The 15281-nt window shown below is 43.5% G+C and overlaps 1 protein-coding gene across 1 annotated transcript in view; it reads left to right on the top strand.

Moving 5' to 3' along the window:
• PIBF1 (progesterone immunomodulatory binding factor 1) overlaps positions 1–15281 on the top strand; it is a 223918-nt gene that overhangs the window by 40625 nt on the left and 168012 nt on the right. The window contains exons 7-9 of the mRNA XM_081084193.1: positions 4485–4593; positions 5073–5254; positions 6964–7089. Coding sequence (XP_080940319.1) covers positions 4485–4593; positions 5073–5254; positions 6964–7089 — 417 coding nt within the window. The remainder of the gene's footprint in view (positions 1–4484; positions 4594–5072; positions 5255–6963; positions 7090–15281) is intronic.

Below are 15281 nucleotides of genomic sequence, written 5' to 3'. Positions count from 1 at the left end.
TGAATAGAGCGTCAGCCTGTGGACTGAAGGGTCCCAGGTTCGATTCCAGTCAAGGGCATGTACCTTGGTTGCGGGAACATCCCCAGTGAGGGGTGTGCAGGAGGCAGCTGATCCATGTTTCTAACTCTCTATCCCTCTCCCTTCCTCTCTGTAAAAAATCAATAATATATATGTTTTAAAGCAGTTTCCTATTTTCTGGCATAAAATAATGTTCTCAGGTTTATTTTGTAATTTTATTGCCTCAGCTCTTTCTCTAAGGAGTCCTGGTTCCTTTTATTGGGGATTACTATTCAAAAATTAAGATTTGCATGCTGGTCATTGCTACATTGGTCATTGTTTCTAGGCCCTTTCACTAAGCAGAGGCGATGGAGAGGGAATAGGAAGGATGGCTTAATACACTATGGAAAGATCTTACTGATATTTCTAATTCCAATTCAACACCACAGTAGCTAGTTTGAAGGGGCTCTAACTGGTCAAATATTAAATATCAAAATGAATATTAGCAACATTCATTGAATAGAATAAGAATCCCTGAGTACATGCTAATAATGAAGAGGATCTTACAGTTGAGTGTTAAACAATAAATATATATGTGTATTAGAATTACCATTTTCTAGCTTCATAATACTACTATGAAGTATTGGAAGCTAAAACTATTGGGTAAAAGTATGTTAGGGAACAGAATATACAATTTCAAAGTATGTTCCCACAGATTACTTATTCATTGCAAAGGGCAAAAAGGTACCTTTATATTTAGGACTTTGGCAGATACCATCTTGGGCAAATGATCAAAGCTACTATCACCAATCAATGGATAGAGTAACATCATGTGCCTCTTTATGTGATCTACTGAAAACACAGTATCTATCACTTACATAGTATTCCTGCCCAAAGTGCTTAATGTGAATCTAATCAATGTTGTAAAAGGCAAAGATGGGCTAAGGAACTGGTCAAGGTTAAGGAAACTAAAGGCCGATGGCACCTAAATGGAATGCATGATAATATTTTGGATCCTGGACCAGGGAGAGATTGCCCTAGAGCAGTGGTTCTCAACCTGTGGGTCGCGACCCCTTTGGGGGTCGAATGACCCTTTCACAGGGGTCGCCTAAGACCATTGGAAAACACATATATAATTACATACTGTTTTTGTGATTAATCACTATGCTTTAATTATGTTCAATTTGTAACAATGAAAATACATCCTGCATATCAGATATTTACATTAAGATTCATAACAGTGGCAAAATTACAGTTATGAAGTAGCAACGAAAATAACTTTATGGTAGGGGGTCACCACAACATGAGGAACTGTATTAAAGGGTCGCGGCATTAGGAAGGTTGAGAACCACTGCCTTAGAGGATATATTTTGGGACAAGTGACAGATTTGAAACTGGATTGTATATTTACATAATTATGTTAGTGCTAAATCTCCTGAATTTGATATGGTATTCTGATTATATAAGAGAATATTGTTAATCTTAGGTAATTCAAAGTGAATTATTTAGGGATAAAGGGACTAACGTCTGCATTTAACTCTTAAATAGTTGAGGGGGATGCACATCTATGTATTCGTATGTAGATGTATATATTTGTGTTTGTATCACATAGTATTCGTTTGTATATATGTTTATTCATATATATGAACAACAGAGAGAGAATAAGTATGACAAATATTTAGTAAATAATACAAAATAAATGACAAAATGTTACCAATTATTGAGTAAAAGTATGTAAAAAACATAGGGTGAGGGTTGTAGGGGGACTGGATAAAAGAAGGTGAAGAGATTAGCCAAAGAACATAATGCATAGCCCATGGACACAAACAACAGTGTGGTGAAGGGGAGGGGGTGTGGTCAAAGGGGGAGAAAATGGGGGACATCTCTAATAGTGTCAACAATAAAAAGAAGTTATCTATAAAGTAATTAAAGCTGTATTTTGTTTTATCATATTAGCGCATTAAGAAAAAAACAAAGAAATACTAAATTCATCATTGTATCTAGGGAATGATATAAGAACAGTGACGAAAATATAGGTAACTTCAAGTTTACTCATAGTGTTCTATCTTTTAAAGAAAACAAAACTTAACTGCCCAGTGGGTGTGGCTCAGTGGTCGAGCGTTGACCTATGAACTAGGAGGTTGAGGTTCGATTCCCAGTTGGGGCACATGCCCAGGTTTCAGGCTTGACCCCCAGTGTGGGGCTTGCAGGAGGCAGCCAATGATTCTCTCTCATCATTGATGATTCTATCTCTCTCTCTCCCTCTCCCTTCCTCTCTGAAATCAACAAAAAATTTTATTTAAAAAAAACTTTAATCCAAATATAGACAGATATTAACTGTTGTCAACTGTGGATAGCAAGTTCATGGGTGTTTTACTATATCATGATTTTATAATTGTGCATAAAAAAAAAAAAAAACCATAGCAAAGGAAGCATGCTTAATACCTTGTGACATTTATGTATAAAATCACAAAATACTTAAAGTAATATGTACCAAAATATAATAATGATAGCCATCTCTAGTTAGTGGGTTTATGGATGATTGTTATTTTTTAACTTGTGCTTTGCTCACTTTTCTCAATAAACATAATACTTCATTAACTAGAAGAAAAAAATCTTTCTAAATGAGTTATTGAAAATCGAGTGAAAAATAAAACAATTCTTAATAGCCCTCTTCATGAAAACACCAGGTGGGTAGATGAAATAAAGTGTAAAGGAACTGTTTCTGACTGGAGAAGGTAAGTTAAAAATACAAAATTTATTTCTCTGCTCATTTTTTAAAAATATATTTTTATTGATTTCAGAGAGGAAGGGAGAGGGATAGAGAGATAGAAACATCAATGATGAGAGAGAATTATTGATCAGCTACCTCCTGCACACCCCCTATTAGAGATTGAGCCTGCAACCTGGGCATGTGCCCTTGGGTGGAATCGAACCTGGGACCCTTTGGTCCACAGGCTAATGCTCTATCCACTGAGTCAAACTGGCTAGGGCTCTGCTCATTTTTTTTAAACCTATTATAGGTGTGGTTCAATTTTTGCTCTTACTGTTGGTGGGAAAGAGGTGGTCTGAATATGAAAATTAAAACCTCTGGGTAGTTATAAAGAACACTAGAGGGCCGGTGCTCAAAAATTTGTGCAGTTGAGGGGGTCCCTTAGCCTGGCCTGTGCCCTCTTGTAGTCTGGGACCCCTCCGGGATGTCCATCTGCTGGCTTAGGCCCCCCGGGGATCGGGCCTAAGCTGGCAGTCAGACATCCCTCTAGCAGTCCGGGAGCCCTTCGGGGATAGCCACTTGCCAGCGGGGAGCAGCCACTAACCCAGGCTTGCCAGGCACCCCAGCAGAACCCCCCTCCCTGAAGTGGGTGTGGCCAACCTGAAAACGGCCCTCAGCCCCTCACCCAGGCTGGCCAGGCACTCCAGTGGGACCCCCTCCCTGATCCAGGATACCCTTCAGGGCAAACCAGCCAGCCCCCACCCATGCACCAGGCATATAATAAAAGAGTAATATGCAAATTGACCCTAACAGCAGAACGACTGGGAATGACTGGTCACTATGACACACACTGACCACCAGGGGGCAGACGCTCAATGCAGGAGCTGCCCCCTGGTGGTCAGTGTGCTCCCATGGGGGAGCTCTGCTCAGCCACAAACCAGGCTGATGGCTGCCAGCACAGCAGTGATGGCAGGAGCCTCTCCTGCCTCCTCAGCAGTCCTAAGGATGTTCGACTGCAGCTTAGGCCTGGTCCCTGCTGACAAGTGGACATCTCCCGAGGGCTCCTGGGCTGCCAGAGGGATGTCTGACTACCAGCTTAGGCCCAATCCCCCGGGAAGCAGGCCTAAGCCAGCAGGTCAGCTTCCCCCGAGGGGTCCCAGACTGCAAGAGGGCACAGGCCAGGCTGAAGGACCCCCTCAAGTGCACAAATTTTTGTGCACCGGGCCTCTAGTCCTATCTAATAAAAGAGTAATATGCAAATTAACCATCACTCCATCACAAAAATGGCGGCGTCCATAGCTGCAAGATGGTGGTGCCTAGTCCCCTCAGCCCAGCCGCTGGAGTGTCTGGTCCTGTCAGCCCCATTGGGGGTAGCGGCATGGTTGGATCTGCCCCCTCAGGCGGATCCAGTCTGGTCCTGTCAGCCCTGCCTGCCCCTCGCCGAGAGCAGACACCAGGGCCCTGCTTGCCCCTGGCCACAGCGGTGAGCCAGAGAGTGGACAGAAGGGCCCCCGCAGAGAGCAGACAGCAGGGCCCTGCTTGTCCCTGGCTGTGGCGGTGAGCCAGAGAGCAGACAGCAGGCAGGTCTGCAGAGAGCAAAGAACCATGGGGAGCGGGCCTAAGCTCTCAGTAGGACATTCTCTGAGGGCTCCCAGATTGGAGAGGGTGCAGATCTCACTGAGGGACGCCCCTGTGCACGAATTTCTTGCACCAGGCGTCTAGTATTCATTATAAAAGGTGATGTAAAATTTATATGTGTATTTGAATTTTTCAGTGAACGTGATGCACTTGAACAGGAAGTAATTGAAATAAGGAGAAAACATGAAATACTTGAAGCCTCTCATATAATTCAAGCTAAAGAAAGAAGTGAATTATCGAAAGAGGTAAGCTTGTAGAGTCATTTGTATTTATTGTACAGTGATGGGGCATAGGGCAGAATTGTGGGAGGGACATTTTTCCTTTTTGATGTAGTTGCCAGAAAGAAGGGACTTTAGTAGCTGTGTTTGGATGAAAAGTGGCAAGGCAAGAATTAGTCCTTTTTATGTGATTAGTGAAAGCACAAATGAATGAAAATAACAGTAAACCTTGAAAAGCAAGACATTGCTCTGAACCAGGGGTGGGCAAACTTTTTGACTCGAGGGCCACAGTGGGTTCTTAAACTGGACCGGAGGGCCGGAACAAAAGCATGGATGGAGTGTGTGTGTGAACTAATATAAATTCAAAGTAAACATCATTACGTAAGAGGGTACGGTCTTTTTTTTTTTTTTTTAGTTTTATTCATTTCAAACGGGCCGGATCCGGCCCGCGGGCCGTAGTTTGCCCACGGCTGCTCTGAACACTGTCTGTCTCTGCGTATGTGTAGGTAGCCACCTTGCAGCAGACTGTTACTTTACTGCAGAAGGATAAAGAATATCTCAACCGCCAAAACATGGAGCTCAGTGTTCGCCGTGCCCATGAAGAGGACCGCCTTGAAAGACTTCAAGCTCAACTCGAAGAAACCAAAAAAGCAAGAGAAGAGATGTATGAAAAATATGTAGCATCCAGGCAAGATTTACATTACTTCACATATAAATAGATATAAAGTAACACCAGCTTCTTGGAGGGAACTCTTGCCTTAGGGAAGAATAGTGATCTTTTTTAAGGTCTATAGGATGATGTTAAGATAATAGTTCATTTTGTATCCTTATAAGGTGTTCTCTATTCTGATTTTTTTTCTTAAGACATTTTGGCTTTTTCAACAACCAAATTTCTTTTATGTAGGGGTGTATACATATACTGTAGCCATTTTTATTTAATTTTTTACAACATAACCTTTCTGATTCCCTATGACTAAGATATCTATATAAGTATTTTTGAAAGAAAGCACATAAGTATCTCTACCGAGGTATCTTTTTGAAGAAAATCTAACTAAGCTGACCTTTCCTAACTGAAACAAAAAGAAGAACGAGAAGACAGCACTGCATACTGTTTGAAGATACAGGCTCTGGATTCAGACCCCCTGTATTTCAATTCTGTCCTCCCTCTTCAACTAGATGTACAAGCTATTAGAGTTCCCTTTATACCAATAGCCCTTATAATCCTTGAGTTATTTGTTTTTAGCACATCAAAAACTAAAATAATTCTCCATTTTATCCTTTAAGACTTCACACATTCATACCTTTTCCCCGAGCCCAGTGGTTCTCAACCTTCCGGCCCTTTAAATACAGTTCCTCATGTTGTGACCCAACCATAAAATTATTTTCGTTGCTACTTCATAACTGTAATGTTGCTACTGTTATGAATCGTAATGTAAATATCTGATATGCAGGATGGTCTTAGGCGACCCCTGTGAAAGGGTCGTTTGACCGCCAAAGGGGTCGCAACCCACAGGTTGAGAACTGCTGCCCTAGCCTGTACTATTTTTCATGTGTGTGCTCCTGCTAATCTCCTATGTAATGCTTTGTGACTTTGCTAAGAGATCACAGTGGCTATAGTTGTGCTTTGAAGGAAAAGTTTTCTAAAGAGTCAGAGTCATTTTGTTTATATGTTTTTTTAATACAGGGTGGGGCAAAAGTAGATTTATAGTTCTTATGGAAAATAATATAATAATAATTCAGCAATAAACTGTGCTTCACAACTGTAAACCTACTTTTGCCCCACACTGTTATTTATTTGTCTGTCAGCCTGTACCATGCCAGTTTATATTTCTAAATGAAGGACATTCCATATGCGTCCATTTTCAAATCTCTAGCCATGCACATTAAAAACTATTAGTAAAATACTCTTTAAGATGAATAATTATTCAAAATGAGTTAACTGACATTTTATGTAGTAACTAATCCTTAAAGACAAAATGTTTAAAAGGAAATCTTAGATGGAACTAGTTGAAACAATATTGTTAGGAATTACAAAACTTTATATGTGACAGCTATGTTTTTCAAGCAACATTATATTTAGACCATATTTAACTTATTAAAATCTTACATGAAGGGTAAATACCTATTTCTATATATATATATAAAATTGATTTCAGAGAGGAAGGAAGAGGGAGAGAGGAAACATCAGTGATGAGAGAGAATCATTGATCGGCTGCCTCCTGCACGCCCCCTACTGGGGATCGAGCCCCCAACCCAAGCATGTGCCCTTGACTGGAATCAAACCTGGGACCCTTCAGTCTGCAGGCCGGCACTCTATCCACTGAGCCAAACCAGCTAGGGCAATACCTGTTTCTTTTACAAAAGTAAATTCATGGATATTCCTTTGATTTCTTGCAGAGACCATTATAAAGCCGAATATGAAAATAAACTACATGATGAACTAGAACAAATTAAATTGAAAACGAATCAAGAAATTGATCACCTTCGAAATGCCTCTAAAGAAATGTATGAACGGGAAAACAGGTAAAAAAAAAAAGTAGGAAATTTCTGTGACGTTTTTTTCTCTTTATTTGAAACTTATAGATTTATTGAAATTAAGCTTTTATTTCTATGACATAATGTCTTTTTAAATGCATTAATAAAGTATAAGTATAAATATATTGGAACATTAAAGTTCTAAGAGCTTTGATAACTAGTTTAGAACATGATTTATCAGACCTTAGGCCTCCTTACTCTGGTATTCCCTTTATCCCTTTATTACCCTGGTAACTTTTCTTTTTGCCCTTCCCTCAGTTCAGATTGAGGACAGGAAAGGAAGGAAATTAGAGCATACTAACAGATGCTAGTAGTTCTTCTTATAACCATGCCTAAAATCTTCAGGAACTATTAAAAAACTAGAATAATAATATGAAATATTGCATATGCCTCATTTAACTACTAGTCCTGAAAGACATCATCCTAATATATAAAAACCCAGGGTCTGTAACGTCCAAAATGACTGAAGGCTCAACCGACTAGAAGTCAGTCCTGCAGTCAGTGCTGGGTTGCCGTGGCGACCCAGCACTGACTGCTGAGAGGGCTGTGGATCAGGCCCGGAGAGAGGCCTGGAGAGAGAAGCAGGGTCTGATCCGTAGCCTCCGTGGCAGCTGTTGATAAGCCCTTGTCTCTCTCTCTCTCTCCAAGCCTGGCCAACAGCTGTGCCACTCTTTCTCTCCGGACCTCCGTGGGGGCTGCTGATCAGGTCCACCTCTCTGATCAGGCCCAGAGATAGGCCCGGAGACTGACTGGCACAGAAACCAACCAATCAGAACGAAATCTGGGTGAAGTGTGAGGAGCCAGTGGCTGCCTAGGAGGTGGAGTTTTTGGTGCTGACTGGCATAGAAACCGACCAATCAGAACCTAATCTGGGTGAATTGTGAAGGCAGAACCTAAGGAGGGGTTTGAGGAGGGGTTTTAAGGGCAACAAGCTGTTTGAGGTAAGGTGTAAGAAAGCGGTTCAGTTTTTTAATGACCGGTTTGGCAGTATAGTGCATATGGCTGGCTATCGGTCCAGATATAGGGATTATGTATTTTTGTCTGCCAAGAGCATTTCCTCCTGCTGAAAAAGGCATCCCCATACCCCCACCCCCATTTAAGTAACCTATCCGAAATAATCTATCTATACTACTAAAAGGGTAATATGCTAATTACACCAGGTCAACCGGCCATCTTCCGGATGTTCGACTTCCTTCTGGACAAAGCCATGGTGGTGGGGGCCGAGGCAGAGGCAGTTAGGGGCGATCAGGCCAGCAGGAGAGGTCAGTTGGGGAAGAGATCAGGCCGGCAGGGGAGGGCAGTTAGGGGTGATCAGGCAGGCAGGCAGAGGCAGTTAGGGGCAATCAGGCAGGCAGGCAGAGAGGTTAGGGGCGATCAGGCAGGCAGGCAGTGGGGTTAGGGGCAATCATGCAGGCAGAGGCAGTTAGAGGTGATCAGGTAGGCAGGCAGAGGGGTTAGGGGGAGCCAGGCCTGCAGGGGAGGGCAGTTGGCAACCAGGCTGGCAAAGGAGGGCAGTTGGGGGCCATCAGGCAGGCAGGGGAGGGCAGTTGGGGGTGACCAGGCCTGCAGGAGAGGGCAGTTAGGAGAGATCAGGCAGCAGGGGAGGGCAGTTGGGGGTGATTGGGCTGGCAGGGGAGGGCATTTGGGGGCGATTGGGCCCACAGGGGAGGGCAGTTGGGGGTGATCAGGCTGGCAGGGAAGCAGTTAGGCATCAGTCAGGCCAGCAGGGGAGCAGTTAGGGGGCAATCAGGCTGGCAGGCAGAAGCGGTTAGGAGCAATCAGGCAGGCAGGCAGGCGAGTGGTTAGGAGCCAGCAGTCCCGGACAGTGAGAGGGGGTCCCCAATTGGAAAGGGTGCAGGCTGGGCTGAGGGAACCACCCCAACCCTCATGTACAAATTTTGTGCACCAGGCCACTAATATAAAATAATCTTGAAGAAGGATTTTTATTCATCAGTTACTTTCAGATCAGTATACAGTAGGTTCCTTAGTGATTGGCAGTATTAGGAGAAAATAAATGCTTCTTATTTCAATGACAGTTGTTGTTACATACCATCATTATAGTTCATATCGCTTTTGAAAGTTTATATTATAGTGGGAAAATTATTTTGAAATTGACTTAATTGTTATACTAGTTTATCAGCACAATGTGAGTGTATGATATTTTGAGCTTTGCCAACAAACAAGACTTTAAATCAGACTAAGGTTGATGTTAGGAAAGTTTACATTCAAGCTCTCAGAGCAACACGTTTATTTACTTAGCAATATTTATTGAGACCCACCATATGCCAGGTACATGCTAGATACCATAGATTCAGTGGTGGCTCTGCCTTCACAAAGCTGGTCATCTAATGCAGGAGTAAGACAAATAAAGAAAAAAGTGATGAGTACGATGATTACGGAGAAAACAGCAGGATATGCAGGATGAGACCACATGCATTTAAGGTGTATCTAACCTGGCCTTGGCAGGAATGGGGAAGACTTTGTGGAGGGAGAAATACCAGGCTAACACCTACATGAAGACAAGAAGAGTAAGACTGTACAGGGAAAGAAATTGGGGAGATGAATGTATAGCATGTATAAAAACCTGGAGGCAAGACAAACATGAAACTCTTTGAGCAAACAATATAATTCAGTAGGGCTAGAACATAGAATGAGAAGCAGGGAGTTTCAAGTGATGAAATAGGAGAGGGAACCAGTGGGGAACTACTGAGAAATTTTAAGAATATATGTGATATGATCTGATTTCATATTAAAAGATCATTCTGTAATGTGGAGAATAGACGTGTTATATAAGGCTGTAGACAGAGAGGTCACTTTTAGTGGTGGTTTTCATTATCAAGATGAGAAATGATAACAGAATTGGATTAGTAGCAGCAAGGATGGAGAGAAATGGGCCACATTGGAAAAATGTTCAGGAGGTGGAACTAACAAAATTCAGTGTCTGGCTTGGATTGGAGAGTGATAAGAAGTTAAGGTTATCACCGGTTTCTTGCTTGCTTGCTTCCTTTTTTAAATTATTTTTATTATTATTTACTTTTTATCATTTAAAGTATTACAAATAGTAGTATATATGTTATATATGTCTCCTTTTTCCCCCATTGACGTCCCCCCAGCCTCCCCTACCCCTCGGCACATGCCTCACCCCCCACCCCCAGTGTCTGTGTGAATTGGTTATACTTAATATGCATGCATACAAGTCCTTCAGTTGATCTCTTATCCCCCCCCCCAACCCTCCCCTGCCTTCCTGTTGTAGTTTGACAATCTGTTCGATGCTTCTTTGTCTCTGTATCTGTTTTTGTTCACCAGTTTATGATGTTCTTTGTATTCTACAAATGAGTGAGATCATGTGATATTTATCTTTCTCTGACTGGCATATTTTGCTTAGCATAATGCCCTCCAGTTCCTTTCTTATATTTATACTAGAAGCCTGGTGCAAAAAATTCATGCATGGGGGTGGTGTCCCTCAGCCCAGCCTGCATCCTCTCCAATCTGGGACCCCTTGCTCCTTACTGCCCGCCTGCTTGCTGCTCCTTAGCACTGCCACGGAAGTGGGAGAGGCTCCTGCCACCACCACTGCATTCGCCAGCCATGAGCCCAGCTTCTGGCTGAGTGGCTCTCCCCTTGTGGGAGCGGACTGACCACCAGGGGGCAGCTCCTGCATTGATCATCTGCCCTCTGGTGGTCAGTACACATCATAGTGACCAGTAGTTCTGGTTGTTCTGCCATAACAGTCACTTAGGCTTTTATTATATAGACTAGAGGCCCGGTACACAAAAATTTGTGCATTCAGGGGGAGCGGGGGTCCCTCAGCCTGGCCTGTGCCCTCTCGTAGTCGGGGACCCCTCGGGAGATAACGACCTGCTGGCTTAGGCCTGCTCCCGGGTGGCAGAGGGCAGGCCCAATCCCTAGGTGCAGCCCCTGGTCAGGCTCAGAGCAGGGCCATTTGGGGAGTTGGGGCGCTGCCCCCTGTCATGCACAGAGCAGGGCGGATTGGGGGGTTGGGGCACCGCCCCCTGTCACACTCAAGGCAGGGTCGATGGGGAGGTTGCGGCGCCACCCCCTGTCACACACAGAGTAGGGCCCATCAGGGGGGTTGGGGCTCCGTACCCTGTCACGCACAGAGCAGGGTAAATCAGGGGTTTGGGGAGCTCCCCCCTGTCACGTACAGAGCAGGGCCGATCAGGGGGTTGGGGAGCTCCCCCTGTCACGCACAGAGCAGAGCTGATCAGGGGGTTGAGGAGCTCCCCCCTGTCACTCACAGAGTAGGGCCGATAGGGGAGTTGGGGCACTGCCCCCTGTCACACACAGAGCAGGGCGGATCAGGGGGTTGGGGCGCTGCATCCTGTCACACTCAGGGCAGGGCCAATGGGGAGGTTATGGCTCTGCCCCGTCACACACAGAGCAGGGCCCATGGGGGGGGCGGGTTGGGGTGCCGCACCCTGTCACACACAGAGCAGGGCCGATCAGGGGGTTGGGGCGCTGTACCCTTTCACACACAGAGCCGCAGGGCGATCAGGGGGTTGGGAAGCTCCCCCCTATCAGGCACAGAGCAGGGCCAATCAGGGGGTTGGGGCGCCTACCCCTGTCACAAATAGAGCAGGGTGGATAGGGAAGTTGTGGCCCCGCCCCCTGTCACACACACAGCCGCAGGGCGATCAGGGGGTTTGGGCGCTGCCCCCAGTCACGCTGATCCCAGTCCCGGGAGGCCTCACTGCTCCGCTGATTCCGGTGCTGGGTGGCATATTACCCTTTTACTATATAGGACAGAGCCCTGGTGCATGGGTGGGGGCCGGCTGGTTTGCCCTGAAGGGTGTCCTGGATCAGGGTGGGGGTCCCGCTTGGGTGCCTGGCCAGTCTGGGTGAGGGGCTAAGGGCTGTTTTCAGGCTGGCGGGTGACTGAAGCTCCCAACAACTCCTTTTTTTCTTTTTCTTTTTATTCTGGGCCAGCTTTAGCTTTGGGTTCTATAATCGAAACACTGTTTCAACTCTAGCTCTGAGATCCTAGCTGGCTGAAAGCAGGTTTCTGGGGCTTTGTTTAGCTTCTATATTTGTAACAATGTTTCAAACTGCAAGCTCAGAGGCCAGCAGCAGCAGGCGGGGAATGTTGGAGTCCTCCCTCACTGAAGCAAACAAGCCTCATGTTCGCTTCAAGCTGCCTGGCTGCCAGCCGCCATCTTGGCTGGCAGTTAATTTGCATATCACCCTGATTAGTCAATGGGAAGGGTAGCGGAGGTACGGCTAATTACCATGTTTCTCTTTTATTAGATAGGATAGGCTTTTATTGACCAACTTACTAACCTTAAAATTTATGTAATTATTTCGATGATAACATGCATAATTATTTCCAAACAATCCACATAAACTTTGATATGTAATCATTTTGAGAATTTTCTGATTTCTTAGTTTTTGTTCTTTTTTTTTTAATTCTTTTCTTTATTGATAAAGGTATTACATATGTGTCCTTATCCCCCATTGCCCCCCCAACCCCCACTCATGCCCTCACTCCCCAGGTGTCTGTGTCCATTGGTTAGGCTTATATGCATGCATACAAGTCCTTTGGTTAATCTCTCTCCCTTACCCCCACCCTTCCCTGCCTTCCCTCTGAGGTTTGACAGTCTGATCGATGCTTCTCTGTCTCTGGATCTGTTTTTGTTCATCAGTTTATGTTGTTCATTATATTCCATAAATGAGTGAGATCATGTGATATTTATCTTTCTCTGACTGGCTTATTTCACTTAGCACAGCAGTTCTTAACCTTTGGGGCGCGACCCCTTTGGCGGTCGAACGACCCTTTCACAGGGGTCGCCTAAGACCATCCTGCATATCAGATATTTACATTACGATTCATAACAGTAGCAACATTACAGTTATGAAGTAGCAACGAAAATAATTTATTGTTGGGTCACAACATGAGGAACTGTATTTAAAGGGCCAGAAGGTTGAGAACCACTGGCTTAGTATAATGCTCTCCAGTTCCATCCATGCTGTTGCAAATGGTAAGAATTCCTTCTTTTTTAGTTTTGTTGGTTTTTAAAAATCCTTTAAAATGCATCCCATGGTGATACAAGTTTAGAAAAATTAACCCCTGTTCTCTAAGATAATTGGTAGAGGTAGTTGTGAAATAGCTGACAGAACCTTTTCTGGAAGCTGGGAGGTTTCCCTTTCCCCACTGTTTTGACTCCATATCTACATCTAAATGGTCACCACCCAGTCAGGAGGTTGCTGGGACTGGGGCTGCTGTCCTGGAAACCCTAGTCAGCCACAGGAACCAGTGACCCATGGATTTCATAAAAACTGCTATAGACGGTTGCCACCAGGTGGGGCTAAACTATAACCTGGTCCAAATGGCTTTGAATTGCACAGGGACTCCTAGCCAGCTATAAGCTCACCTTTATCATTTTATTAATGCCACAATAATCCAACCCACTATTTTATGTAACTGAATCTTTTTGAATCAGTTTTTTATCATTTTGGCAGGATTTAACTATAGTTAGATTTTAGGTCTCACCAGTCTTTTACAAGGTTAAAATTGTAAATTATTCCTTTTGAAATCTTACAACTTACAAATCATTAAGGAAAGGATCTTAGTATTCCTTGTTTATAAAACATAAGATTTAGAAAACACAGTTAATGCATTTAGATATTTTCATGTCTGAACAAATTAATTACTTGCTTTGGACTTCGATATATAATTGTGTCAATTGTCTTTTCTCAAAGTGTGCTATTACAATATGAATTAAATGCATGAAATATTTACCTTGCATATTTATACTTACTCTCCTTACCTTTCCCCCAATAAATATCTTTAGAAGAAAGTTAAATGATGAGATTAGAGCACTATGTTTTGCCTTTGGTTTGCTATCTATACATTGAGGGATATTAAGAGAGAGCCTTTCATTTTATCTTACATGTTGAAAGGAAAGATAAAATTCATGCCATCCAATCTTGGTATTTGCCCCTGCAGCCGATCATACTTATGAAATTAGGGGATTGAGAGGGAAGAGGAGGAAAGTAGAAGAGATAAAAACTTAGAGAGGGCAGAGATAAGCCAAGAAAAAACTTGGGTATTTGTGTATGGCAAATATACTATACAGTAGTCCTCTCTTATCCAAAGGGAATATGTTCCATGACCTCCAGGATCTACTGAAACCGTGAATAGTACCAAACCCTATATATACATGGTTTTTTTTTATACATACATATATTTTCACTTAAAGGAAGCACTTTACAGCTTTTCTTTGGTATATTCAAATTGCCAGCATCACTACTCTTGTGCTTTGAGGCCATGAGTCAGTAAAATAAGGGTTACTTGAACACAAGCACTGTTATACTATAACAGTGAATCTGATAACCAAGAGGGCTAGTAAGTGACTAATGGGCAGGGAGCATAGATGGTGTCAATACACTGGACAAAGGGATGATTTACATCCCTGGCCAGATAGAGAAAGACAGCATGAGATTTCATTTTGCTACTCAGAGTGGCAGGCAATTAATTTATGAACAGTTTATTTCTGAAATTTTTCATTTAGTATTTTCAGACCATGGTTGACTGTGAATAACTGAACCATGGATAAGGAAGGACTGCTGTCATTGAGATTATAGCGTGTATGTATGCTTTGGCTCAATCTGTGAATTAGATTTCTTGTCTTTTTCTGTACGTTATAGTTGATTTAAAATGCCAGTTTGAAGCTGTGGGAAAAAATGAGTGAAAGTCACTCTGATGGTGAGATATATTATATCAATAACTTCTTGCTTAATTGGTATTATATAATGAGAACATACAGACCCTCTTACATATTTGGAGGGAAATAATTATTCCTTGAATGGGAGTATATTATGAAAGAGATTTGGAGCAAAAGATTAAACTTAAATTCTGCCTCTACCACCTACTAGCTGAATGAATATATCACTTAATATCCCTGAAGTTTAATTTCCTCTTATATGAAACTAGAGGCCTGGTGCATGAATTAATGTGTGTGGGGGAAAGGGTTCCTCAGCCTGGCCTGCACCCTCTTGGAATCTGAGACTCTTCAGGGGATGTAGTAGTTCACCAAGCGGCAGGCGGCCAGGGAGGAGCCCACGCCAGGGCCGGGACTGGGCACTGCACTGCTCGTGCTCATCCCAGCCCACTGCACCTGCTGCTGCTGCTCGGTAGTGCTGCTGTGGAGTTGGGAGAGGCT

Source organism: Myotis nattereri (assembly GCF_964212035.1).
Source record: "Myotis nattereri genome assembly, chromosome: 2".
Taxonomy (NCBI): domain Eukaryota; kingdom Metazoa; phylum Chordata; class Mammalia; order Chiroptera; family Vespertilionidae; genus Myotis; species Myotis nattereri.
The sequence above is the reverse complement of the archived record's forward strand: the minus strand, read 5'-3'. Positions and strand labels throughout refer to the sequence as shown.